A 24078-nucleotide genomic window follows, 5' to 3' on the forward strand; every position below is an offset into this window, starting at 1 on the left:
TATACCAAAACAAAAATTTGCTATTTTCATGTCATTTTTGGTGTCAAGAAAATATTGTATGTCATTTTTGGCGTCATGAAAATATTTTAGCGTCATGATTTATAGAAATGATATTGTATGTCATTTATACAATATCATTTCTATAAATCAATATTTGTTATAAATTAATATATTTTTTTGGTCTCAAGTTGGCTAGTGTAATTTTGGACATAATTCTATAAAATAGTAAAATAATATTTTTTTCAAAAATCCTTTATAAAAATATGATCCATCAATAGTTAATAATTATATAAAATATATGTATATATATACACACTAATTTTTGTTAGAATTTATTTCTAATATTTGTACTATTTAAAAACTTTGAATATTATCCTCAAAATATGATAATTATTATTTTCATTTTATAAAAATATTAATTAAATTAATTAAATCTTATTTTAAACTTTTTTGATAAAATACTCAAATTAGGAATGTCTGTATTAATTAATAATTATTAATTTATTGATAAATTAAAACCTCTTTAAATTAATAAATTTGTATGATCTCAATTTTATTAAATATTAATTTATAGAAGTTTTATTGTATATATCTCGTCAAATGATGGCTGCTTAGTATATATATATATATATATATTTTGAAAACTACTTATATGAGAATTTGTTAGAAATATCTCTTTTTGGGATACTTTTTTTTGAACATTTTCTTTTTTATTATTTTCTATGTAATTATAGTATGTTAAATTAATTTTTAAATTTTTTTTAGATTTATGTTTTTATTTTAAATTTAGTATAAAATTTTAAAGATTTATAATTTAGTATTTAGAGTTAAGGGCGTAAAATTTATATATATATACATGACTTCTATATAATATATATAATCTATGACTTCTACTTGGTCCAAAATATAAATATATAATGACTTCTACAAATAACGTATGCACACTACTTATCGAAGCTACTTCTCTTCTTTCTCGTCCTAACTATTATCCGTGATCGATTATGGCTTATGTTCTTTTAATAACACTTTTTAGGTTCTTCATATTAATAATAAGAATATTATAAAATGATAAACGATGAAACATCGTTATATATGTCAAAGTCCAAAATATATATAAAGAGAAGAAAATAAATTTGTTTTTGCATTTATATGTTAATTTGAATACACACAGATTTCAAATCAATAATAACATTATCTAATTGACATACGAAAATAAAATTATATCTGATATTTTTACCATGTAAACCACATTGAACAAGAAAATCTCATAATGTGGGTTTATTATCTTAGATTTAATGGGAAAAACATAAAATGGATTAAGGTTAATTGGAGTCGATCGTGTCAAGCAGCTCTTTAATAACTGTAGCAAGTAGACTGAGTAAGCATCAACGTGTCATCTCCACATAGCCCACTCTCTCGGGTCTCGCCGCGTCTTCTCTTGCACGTGGCACTTCACTTTTTTTGTTTCCTTTGGAACCCAAACGTTTCTATTTATAGGAATTTATTACGTCGTCCGAATCTGAGTCGGAACATACAACCGAAGTACATTTTAAAATACTTATCTTACAACGTTCGGTTTTTTTTTCTTTTGAACATGGCGTCAAAGCAACTTAGCCGAGAAGAGCTCGATAAGAAGGCGAAGCAAGGAGAGACCGTTGTCGAAGGTGGCACCGGCGGCAAAAGCCTCGAGGCTCAAGAGCATCTTGCTGAAGGTTTTGCTTTAAATTACAACTTTCCACTTCTTTTTCTTTACTTTGGTTCTTAGTACTGCTCAAATATGACAATACGCGACCCATCAGATAAGTTAATATCTTAATATAATTAAGGTTATTCTATAGCATAAAAGTGTAGTGTAAAATCTTTTCATGTTATGTCGAATATGTGTTAGGAAGGAGCAAGGGAGGGCAGACGAGGAAGGAACAGCTAGGGCATGAAGGGTACCAGGAGATAGGCAGCAAAGGAGGAGAGACAAGGAAGGAGCAGCTAGGACACGAGGGTTACCAAGAAATGGGACATAAAGGAGGAGAGGCGAGGAAGGAGCAGTTAGGACGCGAGGGTTATCAGGAAATGGGACATAAAGGAGGAGAAGCCAGGAAGGAGCAGTTAGGGCATGAAGGTTATCAGGAAATGGGGCGAAAAGGAGGACTCAGTACGATGGACAAATCTGGTGGAGAGCGTGCGGAGGAGGAAGGGATTGAGATCGACGAGTCCAAGTTCACCAACAAGGGGAAGTAGCTATAAGCTACCGGAGTGTCCGCTGCCAGTAGTCCGTAGTGTATAATATGAATAAGTAACCTCTAGGGTTTGTGGAGGGCAGCGAGGGTTTTAACTAGGGTTTGTTTTAATGTATTCCGTTTAGTGTTTTTCTCTCATGTGTGTGCTATAACTAGGTACGGTTTGTACTAACGGCAGGAATGTATCGCTCGAATGTTTTGGAGTTTTTTGGCGAGGGTGCAATCAAATGAAATGCAATAGTTTGAAATTGTCGTTTTTCTTGAGTCGTTTATTACACACAGTGATAGAATAATGTGTCCCAATAGCGAGAACCTTCGAAGCCTTACGCTGATCACGTTTTTAGCTCCGCGCAGCTGTGAAGTCCAAAGATGCAGTAACAGCACAGTATTCTTTCATTTGCTGTGTATGTTTAGAATCGACACAAAACTATAAAAATAGTTGAAAACACTAAATTTGTTATATATAACCTAAGTGTGTTTGTCACTCTCTCGAGGAGAGATGATTAAAGCAACCACAGGAACTGTAGAGAACCTCCACCCCAATCGTAGAGCTAGAAGTGAACAAGAAACAGAAAAGAGAGGGCGCACTTAATGGTACATCGATTACAATTTAACGCGGTTCAACTAATGATACAACAAGAGTTGTTTCTACTGATGGCAGATAATTTTACAATTATCTTAAAAACTAGTTGATGCCACCACTTTCTCACATTTGTGGTTTCAACGCCTCTGATTTCCCCGAAAACTCCATCCATATACGTTTTTTCAATGTTGCGATGCTAATGCCGTCACGAATATGCCAAGTACCAAGAATGGCTGTGCGCTTGCCTGTAATCAAGCAACTTGTAATTAGAAGAGACCACTAAGAGATATTAGCAGTCTTGAGTGTAATTAATTCCCATGTGTACACTTACATGACTGACCTGGTACTTGACGTCATATTTGACAGGGTCCTTGAGAAAGTATTTAAACTGCAGTTTGAAGAAGAGTGTAGCAATCAGACGAGTGACAAAAATGTAGTTAATTAGTATTTTGACATTGTTTACGTCTTTGCCTGGAACACAATCTGAGGTATGATCAAATCAAGCAACGCCAATGCATAATAAGGTTTGCCAGATGCTAATAGGTATCCTGCAATCAAATAGACTCTACCTTTTATTTGGTGTTATAACAGTTACTGTGTAACACAGCCACTTAGCAAAGGTAATGTGTATGCCAGGGAAAAGTTTCTTGTAAGCTCTCTATCTGGCTACGTTCGGCAACAATCAAATCTAGGAAGGAGGAATTTCCATAAAATTAAAAAGAGTGTAGGTGATGCAAATGTGACCATATAAGTTTTGTTTAGTTCATGACGGTGTTGGACATACGCGTTTTAAAAGTATGGTATGAGAATCTACCAAACACACAGATGAGACATAAACATGGATGCCTCTTCATTAGCTCATATCTCTAGAGTCTATGACCCCCCCCCCCCCCCCCCCCCCCCCATGAAGACAGAAGATAGAAGCTAAAGTGTTGGCTCACATAAGGTGCTAGGGTTTTCGCTTTATGTACTCTCTCTTCACAAACGGCGCCGTTTACGTTACTTCTTTTATTCCAACATGGGCCCAAAAGGACCTGTTTCAGGATTATCCGGCCCAACTAAGTTCTGTGGGGCGGCAAATAATTGTTTCTTTTTAATATACTGAAGTTACATGTTGGTACTGTTAAAGAAATAATTTAGAGAAATGGTTAAAAATATTAGATATCCCTTTTCAGAAATACTCATTTTCTTTTGAAATATTCATTTTTGCTATTTTTTATATAATTAAAATATATTAAATTAAGTTTTAGATTTTTTTTAAGTTTTGATTCTCTATTTTACATTTAAGGTATTGTTTTGAGGGGATAGAGTTAGTATGTGGAGTTTAGTGTTTAGAACTTAATCATTTTGTATATAAAAAAAGGTATTATTGAAAATAGACAATAAGACTGTGTATTTTTGCAAAAAGGGTATAGAAAAAGGTATTTTTGCAAATGTCCATTAATTTAGTGTTTTAGATTTAAATGTTTTGTAATATTTGAATACTTAATGATTAATATTATTTTTAATTTTTATAGAGTTTAGATATATATTATTATAAGTTTTTAAGTTTTTTATACAATTTTAATCAATTATATATATATATATATACAATTTTTTTTATTATAGTCTCATCTACCTTTCCCCATCTATGTTTGTAGTCATACCTCTACAATATTTTTTGAATAAATTATTTTTTTGTTTTGTTTTTTTTTTTTGTGTTAAAGGGTATTCAATTTTATAAATAAATGCCCAATAGATTATTTCCGGATTTAGACCCATTACAATCCCCAAAGGGCCTAAACCACATACATCAAACCAAGTAAAAACTGTAAATCAAAATTGACCTGAGTTTAATCACGAACTGGAATCAAACCGGCACTCGTTTACCATAATCTCCAACTGAAAAACTCAGTTGAAGCCGTCAACCATACTATTGCGGATCTCATCAGAATAGGTCCTCCGACGTGCCTGGACGATTTTTTTTTGTTTTGTAGATTCAGCATTTGGTAAAGAATAAGTTTGAAAGAAATAAATGAAAGATACGTATATATCAAAATCAAAATCTGCTATTTTCATGTCATATTTGGTGGGCGTCAAGAAAATGTTGTATGGGTTAATGTCACATGGGATAATCTCGTTTGCATGTATTATATGGATTATACCTTCATCAATTTTAAGGATTGAACATCATGAAAATACTTTGTGGCAGTGTTTAGATTAGGTTGATATAAAAATTTGAGATTCTTAAACTGCTTGTCTTTGGTAGTATTACATTTAAATATAGAGATAATAATTTTGGAGATAGAAAATTTTACTTGACAAAAAGAACATGATATTTCATCTTTTGTGCAATATTTCATATATTTTTGCCATTATAATGCAAATAGTTATGTAATTGTGTATTTTCATATATTTAAAATTTATTTAACATGTATTTTTTTTGTACAATCACAATATTTTGCATGTTTATAAAGTAATTTCATTTAAAAAAATTATTAATGTTAGTTTAAAGCGAATGAAAAATGGTGATATTTGTTATTAAAACAATCATAAAAGCTTACATTAAAACACTCATAATGGCTTACCTCTATGAAAAAGGTGATCTTTGTTATTAAAACACTCATAAACGCTTACCTTTGCTAGTGCTTAAAACACCTATACAATATTTCATTTAAATATATTGACATAAAGCTTCTGAATTAGGAATTTTAATTAGCTACCAGCCTGATACAATCGGCCGAAAAAAATTGGCCAGGAAATTCTCGACACGATCATAAGTGATTTAAAATAATAATACAACAATAACTAAATTTATAGATTCGATGGCGTAAATTTACTCTCACCTAGCTTCAAGATAGTAAGATTCTACGCTATTTTCGACGTATCCTAATGTCATGTCTTTGGAGAACACACTGAGTTTAATCACCAGTTGATCATCACTATTTGTATCGATTATGACTTAGGAAAATAATTTTCTTTTTATATTTATATGTTAATTTGAATATGATTCATTGATAATACACAGATTTCAAATCAATAATAACATTATTCAACTGATATACAAAAATATATAAAAAAGAATTACTCAAAATACCATATTTTAGGTTTTTTCAAAAAATTCTATATTTTAAGTTTTTTTTTTGAATACGACATTTAATTTTTTTTCAAAAATACTTTTCCAAAAATATTACAAACACAAAAAATGAATTTTAAGTATGTACAATTTATTTTTCTAGGTTTGGATTGATAAATTTAAATTTAAAATATAGTTTTTAGGAGATAGGGATTTATGGTTTAGTTTTGAATATAAAAACTTTATTTTAAATAGATGGTTCTATTGAAAAAAAACCACTTTAGTAATATTTTTGGAAAGTAAAACTAAAACTAGTAATTATATCTGATATTTTTACTATGTAAACCACATCAAACAAGAAAATCTCATAAATTGGGTTAATTATCGTAGATTTCCTGGGGAAAACATAAAATGGATTAAGATTAATTGGAGACGTATCAAGCAGCTCATTAATAACTGTTGCAAGTAGACTGAGTAAACATCAACGTGTCATCTTCACATAGCCCAGTCTCGCCGCGTCTGCTCTTTCACGTGGCACTTCACTTTTTGTTTTCTTTGGAACCCAAGCGTTTCAATTTATAGGGAATCTATTACGTCGTCCGTATCTATGTCGGAACATAAAACCAAAGTAAGATCATTTTAAAATAATCTTACAAGTTACAACGTTCGGTTTTTTAGTTTTCAAAATGGCGTCAAAGCAACTTAGCCGAGAAGAGCTCGATGAGAAGGCGAAGCAAGGAGAGACCGTCGTCCAAGGTGGCACCGGCGGGAAAAGCCTCGAAGCTCAAGAGCATCTTGCTGAAGGTTTTATCTTAAATTACAACTTTTCAACTCTTTTTCTTTACTTCTGTTCTTAGTACTGCCCAAATAAGGCTAGACCCATCAGTTACGTTAATATATCGTAATATAAGATTATCCTATTACATAAAAGTTTTGCCTAAAATCTTTCATGTTTTGTGTCTATTCCACTTGTTAGGAAGGAGCAAGGGAGGGCAGACCAGGAAGGAGCAGCTAGGACATGAAGGGTACCAGGAGATTGGCAGCAAAGGAGGAGAGGCGAGGAAGGAGCAGTTAGAGGTCTAAACCAGAAGTGAACAAGAAACAGAGAAGATAGGGATTGCAGATGTCGTTTTTCACTAGGAATTCCTCTGCATTTACTAGGATCAGAGGTCCATACTCGAACACCAACGTCTTGCACTGTAATTAACACAAGACACAACTCCGTTAATTGAGAAAAGCCTAGACTAACTAGTATGTGATCACGCAGTTGCATTGCAACAAGTTCAAGAAGAACACCAACCGCAAAAATTAACAGAAAGAAATGGTTGAATGATAAACACATTAAGGCAAGGTTATGGATTTGAATAGATCATTCTAACCTTCTTCTCGTAGTTCTTGAATGATTTGCATCCCTTGAGAAGCAGTTCAACGATATCCAGGTCTTATCTCCAGCAAACATGTAATGTTGTGGTGCATGTCTTGACTTTCTTCGTTACTTTACTAAGCGCAGCTTTCACTCTATGATGCCTCTTCACTTCAAGTAATTAAGAAACAACCTCGTTGACTTCAACATTATCACCTGTGGTGATTCACCACAACTAAAAATTGGTTAATATTTAGGAGAAAACCAGTATGCATGATCGCGAGATTTTTTTTTTTTTTTTTTTTGACCTCAATCGCGAGATAATTAAAGATGTGTCATTGACTAACCTAATTAAAAAAAATTAAAATATGAACATCTAGGTTTAGAATATATAGGTAAAATCAATATTACAAATGGTACCAAATAGTATTACATGAAATTGCGGCTTTCCAGTTTTGATTTTATCGACCGAGTAAAATCAAATTCTTTGACCATCAAATTGAGATTATAGTGTCTGAATCCCTCCTTTATGCACAACTTCATATTCGACAGTGTAATCACCCATCGAACTACGACCGTTCTCGTCACAAACTTTCATTCTGATATACAAGTTTCATCGCAAATCTTAGAATTCTACAAAGAAAAACCTATTCAACCTATCTTTGTATCCACACTTGTACGAATCTAAAATCTGACAGTTCTCTCTTCCGAGCAGGGCATTGGATATACGTTTGCTGGGATATATTGATATTTGTAGATTTATTAAATAAAATACGAAGAGGTATGGGTGCTAACGTCAATGGTTGACATTAATTTGGAAGAGGAAACGATATATTGTATTCAGTAATATGGAAACTAAATATATCGATATATTTGGGTGCTAAACATTGGGCGATAAACCTTGTTGACGTGGCACTGTACTAAATCATTATGATGTGTTTAATTTCGCTGACGTGGCAGTTCAAAAATATTTTTTGAATAAGAATCATATTGCCTTTTAGGAATGGTTTCGTAGCTGCTCCAAAACTTGTTTGGCCGATGGTCGATCAGATGGTTCCGTAGCTGTCAATTCAAGAATCAAGGATGCTTGTCTTGGATGAGCTTTTGACCACTCCGCGGGTAGTACTCTGTCAGTCCCAATATCTGTGCACACCCTAATCCTCTCATGCCCCGATTCGCCAAATTTATACCACATCTCAAACAAAATAATCCCGAGGCTAAACATATCAGCCTGCAAAACAAATTGTAACTTACTCTCCTTTTTAATATTAGAAGACCAGATCACTAACTAAATGTATACACAGCACAAACCTTTTCACTTATCTTCTTCTTCTTTGTTTCATCCACTGCCACTGCCAAAACCTCTGGGGCCCTATAGACCCCTGTTCCTGGTTGACCAGAACAGCTATAAGAAGTATCTTCACTGATAGGCCCCACAGTTGACTTTTCAGTTGACTTTGCTGAAAAGGTAAGTTGATTATTTATATAACGTGTATCAAAATATGAAACACGAACAAACATAATCAAATGAGATGTTGTACCTAATCCAAAGTCGGCAATCTTCACTTTATCTTCGAAGTCAAGGAAGATATTTCTAGGATTTATATCTAGATGGACGACACCCCCTTTGTGAATATGGTCTAGAGCAACTACTATCTGTTCGAACGCTTGCCATACAAAATTTCCTTGGGAGAAATCATATCTGTCAAGAAACTCACGTAATGTCCTAACAAAAAAAAGATTAAAACACGACCTAAGCTGAGGAATGATAATATTAATAAGACAGATTTGTATTTAAACAGCCAGAAGCTTACAGTGGACAGAATTCCATCTGTATGTACTGACAAAAAGCTTCTTCGTCAGGTATATTTGCGGAAGACGATTTGTTTGAAGATGCAGTTGCCGAGGAATTCTCATGTGTGAGGGAATTAATAAATCCTCGTTCACACCATGTGTCATAGCAGGTCACGACGTGAGGATGGTTCATCTTTTTTAACACACGAACTTCCCTACAAGAGATGCAAGTCATTAAAAAAAACTAATATGATTAGAGTAAAGAACTTAGAATAGGTTGTATTTGTTCTTACTGCACAGCCTGGGAATTTAACTCTTTTACGCCCAATCTAATTTTTTTCACTGCATAAAACTTTTCTTCTTTCTTGTGCCAGCAAAGGGCTACATGAGCGAAACTGCCACTCCCTGCCATAAGTACATTTAAACCATAAGTCATAAACCTTTAATCCAAGACATTTAAACAAGGAACAAGAAAAAAACTATGTAAGCATACCAATCACTCCCATCTCTTTAAATCTGTTGAAATATGTTAGAGAACCACGACCAATATTCTTTTTTTTATCTTCAGGTTCCTCATCACGAATGATTGTTGATACAAAGTTTCGAGCGGCGTTTACCATCTCAGATACCAAAAGGGGAACATCAACAGCAGATTGGTCTCCAAAAAGAGAAAAAAGACTACGCGCGTCAGCAGCACTAAATCCCTTTTCTGATGTTATACGAAAATCTCCTGCATATCCAGGTGAACATCTACAAGTAGGATTCCCGTTACTAAATGATAGTGATTCAAAAATAACAATTAAGTAAACTAATGGAGTTAATCTCACCTAATTTTAAGAGATTCTACTCCCTCTTCAATACACCCCAATCTCATGTCTGTGGAGGACAGACAGAGATTAATCAGTAGTTGGGAACCTTGAACAGTTTTGTAGATTACTCCAGTTTCGGCTGCAAAACACACAAAAATGAATCCTATTTCTCAACATGTTTTATCACATCATATTTGGTAAATGTCAGGAAACTAATTTGAAAGTTCTTACCTTTCTTCTTCTTCTTGATACCCAAGGCTAACCATCCTTTGATCTCAAGGTCTTCAATTGTCTTCGTAGGTTGAAGTTCCTGAAGTGTATGTGAAGTGATCCTATAAGATCCATTTGGCATCAGAAAAACTGTGAATTTGATCTGGGCAACAAAATCCCCTGTTGAAAAACCAAACATAATATGAGTCCCGCTGCCATGAGATTAAAACGTTTATAGATATACGAAAACCTTACTTACTTACCAGATTTCTCATAAAGGACAGGATATGGTTGCAAATGACCATGGTTCACACACTCCACAAGTCCAAGACGTGCCCTTTTCTCCTCCAGTGACCTGTATTGATCGTACTCTCATGCAACGTTAGTAGGTGCGATGAAATTTTGGAATATATAAGTTGCGTAAGAAGGTACAAAAGACACCTTGCAGTGAATGGCATATGGGGGAAGTTCTGTTTAATTTCGCTGATTATGAATCTGGAGGCCTTCATCTTCAACTGATAGTTAACAGTCTCATCTTTCTTGTAAATAGTGGTTTGCTTCTCATCAATTAGTTTTGGCTGCAAGTTTGAAATATGTAAGAACAGTGGCAACAGATGAAGCTCCAACAATAGTCATCAAAATGAGATGAACAAAAGCAATTACCTTGCCATCACCAGTGCTTGCCACAATGTCGATCGCATAGACTTCATTCTCTTCAAATTCCACTTCTTCAACAGTTGCTTCTGGACTGGCTACACTTAGGACAACCTTGTTTCCATCTATCACATGCTGTTTCATCTGGTGGGAAAGAACCCCTTCAACAATTTTGCAGTCATAAGCTGCAGCCACCTTCTGAACAGCTTCAGTTACATCGGTGTTCTGTCATAAGAAAAACAGGATACCAATGTCAGGATTGAATGATTAAACAGGAAATTAGCAACTCATAACTGTGGCTCGTTTGAAAGCCAATCCATAACAATGAGGGCCTTTATCCAGGAAACTCCTCCGAAAACAATTTATATTAAAAATCCGATAAGACCAAAGAGAGGCACAATTAGACAAAGTTCCCACGCCTAATAGTAAGTCCAATGAAGCATCATACGAAAATTCAGAGTGAAAAAATCTCATCAGAGTAACTATGACAAAAAGCATCAGTTGGATCACATCCATAGCCATCAATAGGTGTTCATCATCTGGGTTTTGCAAAACCTTGACAATCATTCAGAAAACCATATATAATGCCAGCACTACTAACAGCCTATAATTTCAACTCTCTGTGTAAAAGTAGCAATATGGTTACCTTCTTTCCAGGACGTACGAGCCTCAAAGCAACTTCAGCTACAGTATTAGCGGCAGTAATGACATCAGCTTTACGTCCACTGATAGGACCTTCTTGTGTGTGGCCAACAATAGCAATGAACCCATCAATATGGCAACCCATATCACTGCAATGTACAAAAGGCAAAACAGCATCAGAAACAACACAGGTGGAAACATACAGAAACATCATCTAAAAAGGGTATTACTTTAAAAGAGAGCTTACATTTTGACCATATCACCTTCTTCCAACAGAGTCTCATCACTGGCAAGCGGTGAGAAATGACCACAGTGTTGTTCACAGAAATGCATGTAGGGAAAGCAACACCTCGCTCAATCTTCTTCTTAGCATTCTTGTACATGCTCCCTGTTTGCCTTTTATCCAAAACAAACCGAAGAAATAACAACAAACACATAAACATCTAAAAGCAATCAAGAGGTCGAAATCTACATTAATAACATAAAACCAGAAACGAAGGAAAATATCAAATTGAGTAACAGAGTAATAAGATTCCTTACTCTTTGATAAAGGCATCTCCTTTCTCACAGATATCAACAATCTTAGCTTTCGGTTTGCATTCAGCTAAAACGACCTGCAACGCCTCTGCAATTCCAAACCCAGAAGCAATAAGCACTCGATTAAAGCTACAACGTGAAAAAACCCTAAACCGAAATGGGAAGAAAAGGAGAAAGAGAGATTACTGTTGACGATCTCAGCGGCGCCCTTGTATTTGGTGACGACTTCAGGAGAGGTGAGACTCAGCTCCTTCTCGTCTCTCTCATCGTCCGAACTCATCTCTGATAACTCTCGGCGAATCGAATCAAAGGAAAGCGAAAATGTTAGGGTTTAAGGAGGAGATTGGGGGAAAATGGTGGAGAAGCGTAAAATGCAAGTGTTGGCTCGAATCAAGGGTTTTCGCCTTGTGTACTCTCTCTACACAAATGGTGGCGTTTACGGAATAATCTTTCTTTTTGGTTTATACGTTACTTCTTTTATTCCAACATGGGCCGAAAGGGAACTGTTTCAGGATTAGCCGGCCCAACTAAGTTCTGTGAGGCTGCATCTGTTAAAGAATTGTTTCTCTTTTTTAGAATTATATTGTTTTAAATATATAATCTTTGCATTTGTACAATAGTAGTATGAAATCTAAATATGATTTTCAGTTTGATTTTAGTGTGGTTATTATGCGTATATAATCTAGACATAGTTACTTGGAAACGAAAAAACATCTCGTCCCGTTCCATACATTCTCTTCCCATCTTATCCCGTATCCATTATAAAGTTCTTTCCTATGATCGTTCTCTTTAAAATAATTACTCATACACAAAGTACCCATTTTTAAGTGGCTCATTTAACTGTCGCATAGTCAACACTTACCCAAATTAGTGAAAGTTTGATAGTTAAACTTATGTACCTATATTTTCGATTCCATATTTTATCTAAATTTTACGTCCTTTTTTTTTGGAAAATTGTTTGAGTATACTGTTTTTCATTATTCGAATTACTTGTTTCAGTTGGCATATACTATTTCTTGTCATAATGTCATAAATAGACTGAAATTTAATCAAAATTTAATTATGGTTTTCGAAAGTATGTACTTAATAATAAACCCTTTTAGATTATTATGCGTATATAACCTAGACGTATCTACTTTGGAACGGGAAACATGTCCCCTCCCGTTCCATCACGTCGCATTCCATCTTGTCTCGTATCCATCATAAAGTTCTCTCCTATGATCGTTCACTTTTGAATAATTACTCATAGACAATATCTATTATTAGATATTTGGTAAGAAATTTAGTTGGGAAACCTGAATTCTCCATTAAATATTTAATTTTTATTTAGTTAGTTGAAATTACCCATAATCCTTATAATTCTCAAAAACTATTTACCTTTTCAAAAATATTCAAAATTCACAAAGTACGCGTTTCTATGTGGCTCATTTACGTGTCGCATAATCAACAATTACCCAAATTAGTGAAAGTTTAAGACTTGAACTTATTTACCTATATTTTTCGATTCTATATTTTTATCTAAATTTTAGGTCCCGTTTTTTTAAAAAAATTGTTCAAATTTTTCATTATTCAAATTACCCGTTTCAGGTGGCATATACTATGTCTTTTCCTATTACCATAAATTGAATGGACTTTAATCATAATTTAGTTATAGTTTCTGAAAGTATATGTACTTCATAAATAAATAAAATTACTTAAAAAAAACATGGCAAAACATTTATTTAGTCAAATAATAAACCCTTTAAGTCATAAATTTTTAACTATATAATATTAGTATTTTCTATAAACATATGGTTTACGCAGCTCCAGAGTACATCCAAACAAGAACATTTGAAATTTGAAATTTGGAGTACATATAAAATACCACATTTGATTTTTTTTTTTCAAAAATACCACACTTTAAGTTTTTTTTCTTTTCAAAAATACCACAAAATATTTTTTTTCTAAAAATACTACAAACACAAAAAACTGAATTTTAAGTATGTAAAATTTATTTTTCTAGATTTGGGTTGATAAATTTAAATTTAGGATATAATTATTAGAGGATAGTTTAGTCTTTAAGATTAGTGTTTAGTTTTGAATATAAAAATTTTAGTTTAACTTTGTGGTACTTTTGAAAAAAAACTATTTTAGTAATATTTTTGGAAAATAAAACTAAAAATAATAATTTGAAAAAAAAAACTTATTTTATGAGAATTGTCCAACATAAAATTATATCTGACATTTTTACTATGTAAACCACATTAAACAAGACAATCTCATTATGTGGGTTAATTATCTTAGGTTTCCTGGGGAAAACATAAATATGGATTAAGGTTAATTGGAGACTGTGTTAAGCAGCTCGTTACTAACTGTTGCAAGTAGACTGAGTAAGCATCAACGTGTCATCTCCACATAGCCAAGTCTCTCTGATCTCGCCGCCTCTACTCTTTCACATGGCACTTCACTTTTTGTTTCCTTTGGAAATTGGAAAATGGAACCCAAGCGTTTCAATTTATAGGGAATCTATCACGTCGTCCGTACCTATGTCGGAACATAAAACCATAGTAAGATCATTTTAAAATACTTATCTTACAAGTTACAACGTTCGGTTTTTTAGTTTTCAAAATGGCGTCAAAGCAACTTAGCCGAGAAGAGCTCGATGAGAAGGTGAAGCAAGGAGAGACCGTCGTCCAAGGTGGCACCGGCGGCAAAAGCCTCGAAGCTCAAGAGCATCTTGCCGAAGGTTTTGTCTTAAATTACAACTTTTCCACTCTTTTTCTTTACTTCTGTTCTTAGTACTGCCCAAATAAGGCTAGACCCATATATCATAATATAAGATTATCCTATTACATAAAAGTTTTGCCTAAAATCTCTCATGTTATGTGTCTATTCCACTTGTTAGGAAGGACCGGCGGCAAAAGCCTCGAAGCTCAAGAGCATCTTGCTGAAGGTTTTGTCTTAAATTACAACTTTTCCACTCTTTTTCTTTACTTATGTTCTTAGTACTACTCAAATAAGGCTAGACGACCCATAAATACGTTAATCGATATAATAATAACAATTCGAATAAATACGACCAACCATTATGTTTTTTAATCGTACATTTTAGATATTTTATGAAAAGTCGTGATAGATTATTAAAACGGTTATTTATGAAAAGTTACAACTATTCACTGTGAAGTTGTGTTGATTGGAACATTCATATTTTTTGAAATCTATATATATTTGTCTGTTTGAACTGTTTTCATTTTTTTTGCCACGACATAAAGTCAATTAAAATTTCAATCTCAAGGGTTTATACATTTTTCTAGCATTCATTTTTCTAAAAGTCAAGAAATTTTTCTAATTCTTGATTTAACAAAAGTTTTTTGGAATGATAAATCTAATTTACAATTCTTAGTTAATTTTAAATATAAAAATTTAATAAAAATATTTAGAGTATTTTTCCAAGAGTTAGATGGATTATATAGTGAGTTTTTAGATTTAACTTTTCAATATATTTATACCTAATCTGAATAAATGCCACCAAAAGTTGTGTTTTTTTTAATCGTACTTTTTGGATAATTTTTTAAAAAATATGTAAAATATTAAAATTGTATGTTTTACAAAAAGTTGCGATTGTTCACTGTAATGGTTTTTTTGTAAAGTTGCAACTGTTCATTGTAGAGTTGTGTTTATTCGAATATTTGTATCTTTTGAAATCTATATGTTTGAACTGTTTTCATTTTTTTGGCCATGACACAAAATAATATAAAATTTTAATATCAACAGTTTTTACGGCTTTCTAAATTATTCTCTAGCATTCATTCTTTTAAAAATAAAGAAACTCTTCCAATTTTTGATTTAACAAAAGATTTTTGGTATGACGAATCTAATTTACAATTTTTAGTTAATTTTAAATATAAAAATTTCTTGAAAATAACTAGAGTTTTTTTTTCAAGAGTTAAATGGTTTATATAGTGAGTTTTTAAATTTGACTTCTTAATATGGTAATAAATATGTCTTCTATATAAAAGCAGTTTATATGGATTATTAGGTGAAATCAAGTGCAGACACAACATTTGAGATTTTCGTGACACTTTTTTCATATAGTTTTTTTTAATTCAAACGATTGTATCTGTTCATTGTAAAGTTATGTCTTTTCATTATATTTTATTTATATTTTTTCATCACAATTTTTTAGTCTAATAATTATGTCTATTTTAAATAGTTATGTCTTTTGAACTCTCTTTATATTTGTCTTTTCATCAGTAACTAACAAATTCGTTAAAACAAAATTTTCATTTTATGTTGAATCCAAATAATTAAATATTAATATCTAATATTCAACGTTATTCTATAATCTAACTAAAATTGTAGAAATGATTATAGCAGTAGAGAAATTTAATACAATTTAATATAGAATTTATAGTTGCCACTGTAACTTTTTGTTAAAAAAATAGTTTAATATTTAAAAATAAAAATAACAATCTGAATAATACGAACAACAGTTGCGATTTTGCTTAGTACTTTTTGTAAGAAAATTGTTTTTATTCTTTTTTTTTAAACTCAAACAGTTGTATATGTTCATTTTAGAGTTGTGTCTGTTCATTATATTTTATTTATATTTTTTTATCACAACTTTTCGTTCTAATAGGTGTGTCTATTTAAATAGTCATGTCTTTTGAACTTTCTATATATTTGTCTTTTCATCAATAACTAACAAATCATTGTTCGATGAAACAAATTTTCCGTTTTATGTTTAATCTAGACAATTTGAATATTAATATCTAATATTCAACGTTATTCTATCATCTAACTACAATTTTAGAAATAATTCTAACAATATAGAAATTTAATAAAACTTAATATAGAATTTATAGTTGTTTTGCGTCTATTTATCGTAACTTTTCGTTAAAAACTATTTTAATATTTAAAATTAATATTATTTTGTTTTTAATTATAATTATTTAATAGAAAATTATATTTACTCATTACAACCATTAGTTCAATATTCTCAGTTAGAATCACTTTGTCATATTGATTTTTCTAATTGTAGCTTTACCATAATTTTTCATAAACAAACCTTATATTTATAATACTTTAAATAATTTTTTTTGGCAAAGTTGTGTCTATTCTACATAATATATTTTTTTATAAGATTTCATTTTGATGGTTGTGTTTTTAGTAACCGTTTATGTATTTAAACTATTTTATTACATTCAAATGATTTTATAATGTATAATTTTTAATTTTTAATTTTTAATTTTTTTTTTTCTAAAATACTTCCCCGCGACGCAGGGGGGTCTAAGTCCTAGTATATGGTAATATAAGAATAAGATTATCCTATTACATAAAAGTTTTGCCTATAATCTTTCATGTTATGTGTCTATTCCACTTGTTAGGAAGGAGCAAGGGAGGGCAGACCAGGAAGGAGCAGCTAGGACATGAAGGGTACCAGGATATTGGCAGCAAAGGAGGAGAGGCGAGGAAGGAGCAGTTAGGTCACGAGGGTTACCAAGAAATGGGACATAAAGGAGGAGAGGCGAGGAAGGAGCAGTTAGGTCACGAGGGTTACCAAGAAATGGGACATAAAGGAGGAGAAGCGAGGAAGGAGCAGTTAGGGCACGAGGGTTATAAGGAAATGGGGCGCAAAGGAGGACTGAGTACGATGGATAAATCTGGTGGAGAGCGTGCGGAGGAGGAAGGGATTGAGATCGACGAGTCCAAGTACACCAACAAGGGGAAGTAGCTACCAGCGAGCCAATAATCCGTAGTAGATAATCTGAATAAGTAAACCTCTAGGTTTTGTGGATGGCTGCGCAGGTTTTAACTAGGGTTTGTTTTAATGTATTTCGTTTAGCGTTTTCTCTCATGTGTGTGGTTTAACTACGTACGGTTTGTACTAACGGCAGGGTTGTACCACTCGAATGTTTTTGACTTTTTTTTGGCGTGGGTGCAATCAAATGAAATGCGGTGATGCTTTGAAATTGTTGTTTTGTTCTACTTTCAAGTTCTTTATTGCAGCTATAGTAAAATATGTCCCATAGCAAGGGCCTCGAAATGTTAATACTGCACGTGGAGAAGCGTTAAGCAGATAAAGTGTTTAACAAACATAGAAGAACTTTCATACATTCATTATCTGTTACAAGTGTAGTTCCTTAGTCTTCCCATAAGACTCGCAAGTGTAGGACCCCAGAACTTCTCGTAACGCCCCTCACTATTTTGAGGAGGGATGAGTAACAGCAACCACAGGAAGTGTAGACAAACGACACCCCAATCGTAGAACGCTAGAGGTCTAGAACAAGTAGTGAACAAGAAACAGAAAAGAGAGGGCGCACTTATGGTACATCGATTACAATTTAACGCGGTCCAGCTAAAGATACAACGAGAGAGTTGTTTCTACTGATGGCAGATAATTTTACAATATCTTAAAAACTAGTTGATGCCACCACTTTCCCACATTTGTGGTTTCAACGCCTCTGCTTTGGCCAAAAACACCATCCATATACGCTTTTTCAATGTTGCGATGCTAATGCAGTCACGAATATGCCGAGTACCAAGAATGGCTGTGCGCTTGCCTGTAATCAAGCAACTTCTGGTTAAAAATACCAGTCAGAGATATAAGCAATCTGAGTTTTTATTCCCATGTGTTCACTTTGATGACTTACCTGGTACTTGACGTCATATTTGACAGGGTCCTTGAGAAAGTATTTAAACTGCAGTTTGAGGAAGAGTCTACCAATCAGAAGAGTGACAAGAATGTAATTAATTTTAATGTGACACTGTTAACGTCTTTACCTGGAACACAATCTGAGGAATGATCAAAGCTAGCAACGCCAATGCATAATAAGGTTTCCCAGATGCTAATAGGTATCCTGCAAAGCAAATAGACATTTACTAGTGATGATCTCTACCCTTTATTTGGTGCTATAAAACACAGCCATTAGTAAAGGTAATGTGTCTCTCAGGGAAAAGTAGCTTGTAAGCCATTAGTAAAGGTAATGAATATCTACCAAACACACAGATGAAACATAAACATGGATGCCTCTTTCTTAGCTCATATCTCTAGAGTCTGTGACCCCCATGAACAAAATAGAAGATATGGAAGCCAAATCACAACTGAAGAAACTATTAATACTACATACCGGCAACAGAGAGCTGAGTAACGTCTATAGCACCAACGCATATCCATTTTGCAGTTTCAGTGCCAAAAGCTACTGGGAGGGATTGAAGTCCTAATGCTCTGTCACCTTCAACACTTTTGAAGTCATTAACAATGGCTATTCCCAACTGCATTATTACAAAAGTACAACAACATGAAGCAATAGCAGGTTATATCAGATAACGTAAAAAGCATCATAAAAGGACGTAAGAAGAGTACCCCAGCTATGCTGTACAAGAGTGTTAGAACAACGACGTCTGGTGTAAGAGTGCCAAACAATGCTTGGCCAGCCCACCTATCAAATCAAGTGAGAAAGAAACAATCAATTCAATGCTTGGCCAGCCCACCTATATTAATGCACGAGATATCTCACCATGGCAAACTGATATAGCTTGCTCCAAGAGCAAAATTTCCAACCCATCCATTTTGTTTTAGCTGCAAGAGTCAATTCATATATCAATAAAGTCCTAAACTCCAAAACTTATCCACAAAGAATGTCTTGTCATTAGAGGAGTGAAAATTAAGACAAGAACTTACCTTAAGAGGTGGAGCAGAGTATATATAAGATAGCAATGATCCTCCCAAAGCAAGATAAAACACAGTGGGAGTTGTATGCCCTGCCTGAAGAAGGAAGATTTAGTAAATCTGATGTGCTTTTTATAACTGTACAAGTTTATGTCAGAACCGCCAACTTACCCACACATCTAATATACCAGCAATTCCAAGACCTCCCAATAATAGCACCCAGAATTGTGTAATAACCTGCATTGAAAGAGTTGTAAACAAGAAGTACACAAATAAGAATCATAAAAGGTGATCAAAGCTCACACAATGTTCTCTATCTCAGTACCTCTTGCTCTGATATAGCTCCAGATGGAATTGGACGATATGGCTCATTAATCGCGTCGATATCTCGATCATACCAGTCGTTGATTGTCTGTAAAAATGAACAACACATCTAAGTTTATGCAGCACTAAGAACATGCATTACCATAAGCACTACTCTAGATTTTTGTCTTGTCAAAACCAAACCTGTGTATAGCCAGTAAGACAGGGACCAGACATCACCATACAAAGAATCGACTTAGCAACGTCCTCTGGGGTCCAGTGAAAGTTCCCTGCAGGAAGCAAAAAAAGTTAAAGAAAGATGTGTTTTGAGCAAACCAAAGATTTAGTCATGAAAGTAAAAAACTTGATGAACAGTGATGTGTCAAGACAAACCTGAAGCAGCAGCGCCACAGACGACTCCCCAAACCAATGGAGGCCAAGTGACTGGCTTTGTAAGCTGAAGTCGAATCTTCCATTTATTCTGAACAATCAAATTCAACTCTTTTTTTAGCTAACAAACAACATTTTCACATAATTTGGTAGCTAAACGTTAATATATATACAAAGGTTATGTTATGAGAGAGGGATTACTTTTAATAGAAAAGACCTAAACTATGACAAATTACACATCATTATGCACAGATATGATAAATTTATTCTCAAATTATATCAATTTCAAAACCCAAAATTAAAAAAGATCCAAGAAGAAGAAGAAAATTACAGTTTCTTGAGACGCTCCTTTGATACCGAGAAGCTGGTTAATGCTCGAACCACTACCGGCTGGTGCCTTGTCAGGCGTCTGAGATTTAACTGCCGTCGTAAATTTCAAATCCTCTCATGTGTCAAATTCAGTTAAAAAACTTAACAAAGAAAAAGATAATTCAAAGAATTTTTTTAAAAATCAAACCTTTATCCGTATCAGTCTCCGCCGCACGCACAACAAATCTCCTCCCTACGAACAAAAAAAAAAAAAAAAAATCAGTAATCGAAGACATTGGCCAGCAGCATCAATCTAACGGAGTGTAAAGTACCCGGTGATCCGAATACCAAGGACGACGAACCAGAACGCCGACGAGTGAAGTCGACGGAATCGGGATTACGGAGAGAGAGAACTCCGACTCTGTCGACGGAGGTAACTCTGGATGAATGGATGGAGGAGACGGTGTTGAGAATCGAAGTAGTCATAGAAACGTCGGAGGAGAGAAGAATCGTCGTCTCTGGCCGGAGATGGTGTGAGTGAGCTTTTTTTTTTGGCTCTTTTGCTGTTTCGGGAAACAAGTGGTTGTAAGTCACCGGCGATAAGCCTACCTACGTAACAGTTTTGGCGGCCTTTGATTCAATTACTGCCACGTGGCACCATCCTCTTTGGGCAGTACTACTGGTTTCATTCTCCAGTTGTCGGGCGAGTAAGATTGGGTTTCTTCTCCAGAAATCTAAACCGATCCGAACCAAAACGCTTACACCTAATTAAACCAAAGAATATTGGGAAATAGGCACTCTAAGACCATCTTTACTAAGCCATTTTTTCTTGGGTTTAGGCCCCAATTCATGAATAAACAATCTATTTAAAATCTATTTACATGAGAATCGATACTTGCTGAAGCACTTTGAGCAACCCTTAAGAACCGCGACGTGGCTCATTATGAATGGCTGATCAAAAAATATAAAATCAATTTTTTTTCTCCTCATTTTTGCTTCTTTCTTGTCTCTCTCTTCTCATCAGACACAAAACGGCGAATCGCCACGGATTGATACAACAAACCGGAAAATCAGTGGATTCACCTCGAATCCTTTGATTTATCCGGCTAAAAGTGGAGGGTTGGTGGTTGAGGAAGACGATGGCCACTCCGACCGACTTAAGTGTGAGATGTGACGCTTCAGTTCTCACGACGACCTACCTCCTTCTGCGACATCGACGGCTGCGGTTACTTCTGATGGCTCTTATGTGAACGACGAGGTCCACCGGGAGACGAATCAGACAGAGAAGGTTTGTATTCTCATCACTTAATTATTGATCTCGTTGTTAATGTTAGGGTTTAGGTAAAATTCGATTTGATTGTGAGAGTGGGTACTGTTTGATGTTTAATTGGTTTGTGATTTGTATGGAGGGTTTACGGTTGGGGCTTAAATCGATTGTTTGTTTGATTTACCATAGATTTCCTTGTGTTGTGTGAGGTTGAAGCTTTGTGTTTTAGATTGTTAAGGGATGAACTGTCTTTGTGTTTTAGATTGTATAGGTAATCATGCTTAAACTCTCCTAGTAGAACAAACAATAACACTTTACGATTTATGGTGCTTTACAAGACAGGGAACTTTTGTTGTATAGGGTTTAACCGTTTGTTGTCTTGTTTGATTGTTGTTCAGACTGTTGTTCTATGATCAAAAGGTATGAACTTCTCATGTTTGTTTAGTAGTATAAGGTTTAATCGTTTGTTGTCTTGTTTGATTGTGAGAATGTTATATCTTTTTTTATTGTGACCCGTGTGTTGTTGTTAGGAGTACAATTGAGTTTTTGCTTGATGTTTTGTTAATGTTATAGTGTGATTAACATTCACTCTTTTGCCATGTTTTGTGCGAGGTTTATATCAACTGGACAATGGGTTTTAATGGTGAAGAGGGGTGTTCATCAGCTTGACATTAGGAGTGGATTCTCGTAGTTAAAAATGTATGCTCTTCGTATGAGACTGTGTTTTTGTTCTTAGGCTTGGCTATGTGTTTGGGTGAACCCTGTTTATGTTTTTGTTGATGTTTAAGTTGATTTTGTTGAGTTTTTGTTAATGTTTAAGTCGATTTTGTTTGTCTTAATGACTATGATCATGAAATGCTCCTGAAACACTCACTCACACAAAGAAGTAGTCGATGGGAGTTGTAGTTGCAGGTTTTAACTGTGGGAGTTGCAGGTTTTAACTATGGGAGTTGCAGGTTTGTGTAGTTGCAGGTTTTAAGGGTGGGAGTTGCAGGTTTTAAGTGTGGGAGTTGCAGGTTTTAAGTATGAGAGTTGTAGTTGCAGGTTTTAAGCAGTAAGACAATTAGATGTATTTTTTATTTTGGATTCAAATGACATTGTAACTTGTTACCTTGTTCGGATTATTTTTCAAGTTGACATCGAGATTGTGTTTGTAAACACAGGGCAACAATTTTGTAAACACATAATATTTCAGTCACATAGACACCAACAAGATTGAGCAATCTTCTTTGGGTTCTCTAGTAAAGGGATGATTTTGCAGAAATACTCTTAGGGTTGCTTTACTTAAATAAGTATTAATTAATTTGAGAGTAACTTGGGAGAGGTACTCCACTAATGATGCTCTAACACACTTTTATAAGAAAGTTGTGCAATTGACACACTTCTTGTCCATAAGGCACTTTAAGTTTGTGAGAAGACATAGATACCCCGTAACTAGAAACCGAAATCGTAACCATGATGTAAACTGACATCGTTTTTGTTTTATAGGAGTTAAACTTTTTCACGTTTTTGACTGAATAATTTTTGGGTTCCATAATTTTTTTTGACCACGAAGTAAAAAGTCTGTTATCGTCTTTCGTAACTTTGGAAACCTAGATCCGCCGCCGTCGATCTCTGGGGAAATCATTCACGTCGCCGTCCAGAATTGGAAACCTAGATCCGCCGCAGTCGATCAACAGGACTCTTTTGTTCTTCCAGATAATTGTTTCGTGCATCTATTCCGATGACAGGTAATCGCCGTATAACTAGTTTTTTCAGACCTCCATCAATTGAAAAACCTTCGTCACCAACCAAAGATATTGTAGAAACGGCGGAGAAGAGTAATTCAGAGTGGGATATTCGACTTCCCCCACGTTTATTTGCCACAGACCGCTACCCATATGCTAGGCTAAACATCTACTCAAAGCCCGACATTCTCAATGTAATGGATCGTATTTTGGATTCACCATTGGGATCCTTGTTTAGTTTACGGGTGGCCGAGTGTCCAATATCTTGCAAGTTACTTCACGGTCTACTATGCAGACAGGTAATATCCAAACAGAAGTAAAGTCTTCGAAGACCCATTAGTCAAAGATGGGAAAAAGAAACTTCGGCTTGCACTGCTTCTAATTGTTGATGGTGTCCTAATAGCCAAAACTCAGACACATCGACCGACATTCAAGTATGTGGAGATGCTTGAAGACGTTGATGCATTCCTCACTTTTCCTTAGGGGCGGGAATCTTTCTTGAAGACAATAGCGTCGATGAGGCCAGAGATTAGGTTGCAAATTACTCATG

At 34.3% G+C, this 24078-nt stretch overlaps 3 protein-coding genes and 1 long non-coding RNA gene across 8 annotated transcripts; 1 reads left to right on the forward strand and 3 right to left on the reverse strand.

Annotated features, from left to right (window-relative positions):
* Nucleotides 1-1505: 1505 nt before the first annotated feature.
* Nucleotides 1506-2490, forward strand: LOC109125043 (uncharacterized). The gene is made up of 2 exons (XM_019244725.2): nucleotides 1506-1712; nucleotides 1889-2490. Exons 1-2 carry the CDS (start codon nucleotides 1595-1597, stop codon nucleotides 2233-2235), a joined length of 465 nt encoding a protein of 154 aa, XP_019100270.1. The 5' UTR covers nucleotides 1506-1594; the 3' UTR covers nucleotides 2236-2490.
* Nucleotides 2491-2798: 308 nt separating this feature from the next.
* LOC104781015 (chlorophyll synthase, chloroplastic) lies at nucleotides 2799-21380 on the reverse strand. Of its 5 annotated transcripts, none has more exons than XM_010505580.3 (15): nucleotides 21275-21380; nucleotides 20867-21210; nucleotides 20743-20787; nucleotides 20557-20645; nucleotides 20229-20316; nucleotides 20040-20125; nucleotides 19858-19944; nucleotides 19704-19769; nucleotides 19545-19628; nucleotides 19381-19442; nucleotides 19227-19302; nucleotides 18991-19135; nucleotides 18644-18720; nucleotides 18514-18561; nucleotides 18154-18423 (listed from the first exon to the last, which is right to left on the reverse strand). In XM_010505580.3, the coding sequence occupies exons 2-15, from the start codon at nucleotides 21018-21020 to the stop codon at nucleotides 18361-18363; spliced, it is 1170 nt and encodes a 389-aa protein (XP_010503882.1). In that variant the 5' UTR covers nucleotides 21021-21210; nucleotides 21275-21380; the 3' UTR covers nucleotides 18154-18360. The 5 variants fall into 5 exon arrangements, with proteins under 5 accessions (XP_087366667.1, XP_087366669.1, XP_010503882.1 ...); XM_087510542.1 differs by having other exon boundaries at nucleotides 20897-21210; nucleotides 21275-21309; XM_087510541.1 differs by lacking the exon at nucleotides 18154-18423 and adding an exon at nucleotides 2799-3062 and having other exon boundaries at nucleotides 20867-21294.
* LOC104781018 (uncharacterized) lies at nucleotides 6898-7303 on the reverse strand. The gene is made up of 2 exons (XR_766848.2): nucleotides 7252-7303; nucleotides 6898-7069 (listed from the first exon to the last, which is right to left on the reverse strand). It is a non-coding gene; the product is annotated as an uncharacterized LOC104781018 (long non-coding RNA).
* On the reverse strand, nucleotides 8049-12320 carry LOC109125160 (uncharacterized). The gene is made up of 15 exons (XM_019244726.2): nucleotides 12068-12320; nucleotides 11885-11969; nucleotides 11592-11740; nucleotides 11349-11493; nucleotides 10712-10927; nucleotides 10490-10626; nucleotides 10312-10403; nucleotides 10070-10228; nucleotides 9857-9977; nucleotides 9523-9779; nucleotides 9323-9434; nucleotides 9050-9244; nucleotides 8777-8961; nucleotides 8547-8695; nucleotides 8049-8466 (listed from the first exon to the last, which is right to left on the reverse strand). The coding sequence occupies exons 3-15, from the start codon at nucleotides 11675-11677 to the stop codon at nucleotides 8233-8235; spliced, it is 2088 nt and encodes a 695-aa protein (XP_019100271.2). The 5' UTR covers nucleotides 11678-11740; nucleotides 11885-11969; nucleotides 12068-12320; the 3' UTR covers nucleotides 8049-8232.
* Nucleotides 21381-24078: the final 2698 nt, after the last annotated feature.

This window comes from Camelina sativa, chromosome 4 (assembly GCF_030686135.1).
Source record: "Camelina sativa cultivar CO46 ecotype springtype chromosome 4, ASM3068613v1".
NCBI lineage: Eukaryota > Viridiplantae > Streptophyta > Magnoliopsida > Brassicales > Brassicaceae > Camelina > Camelina sativa.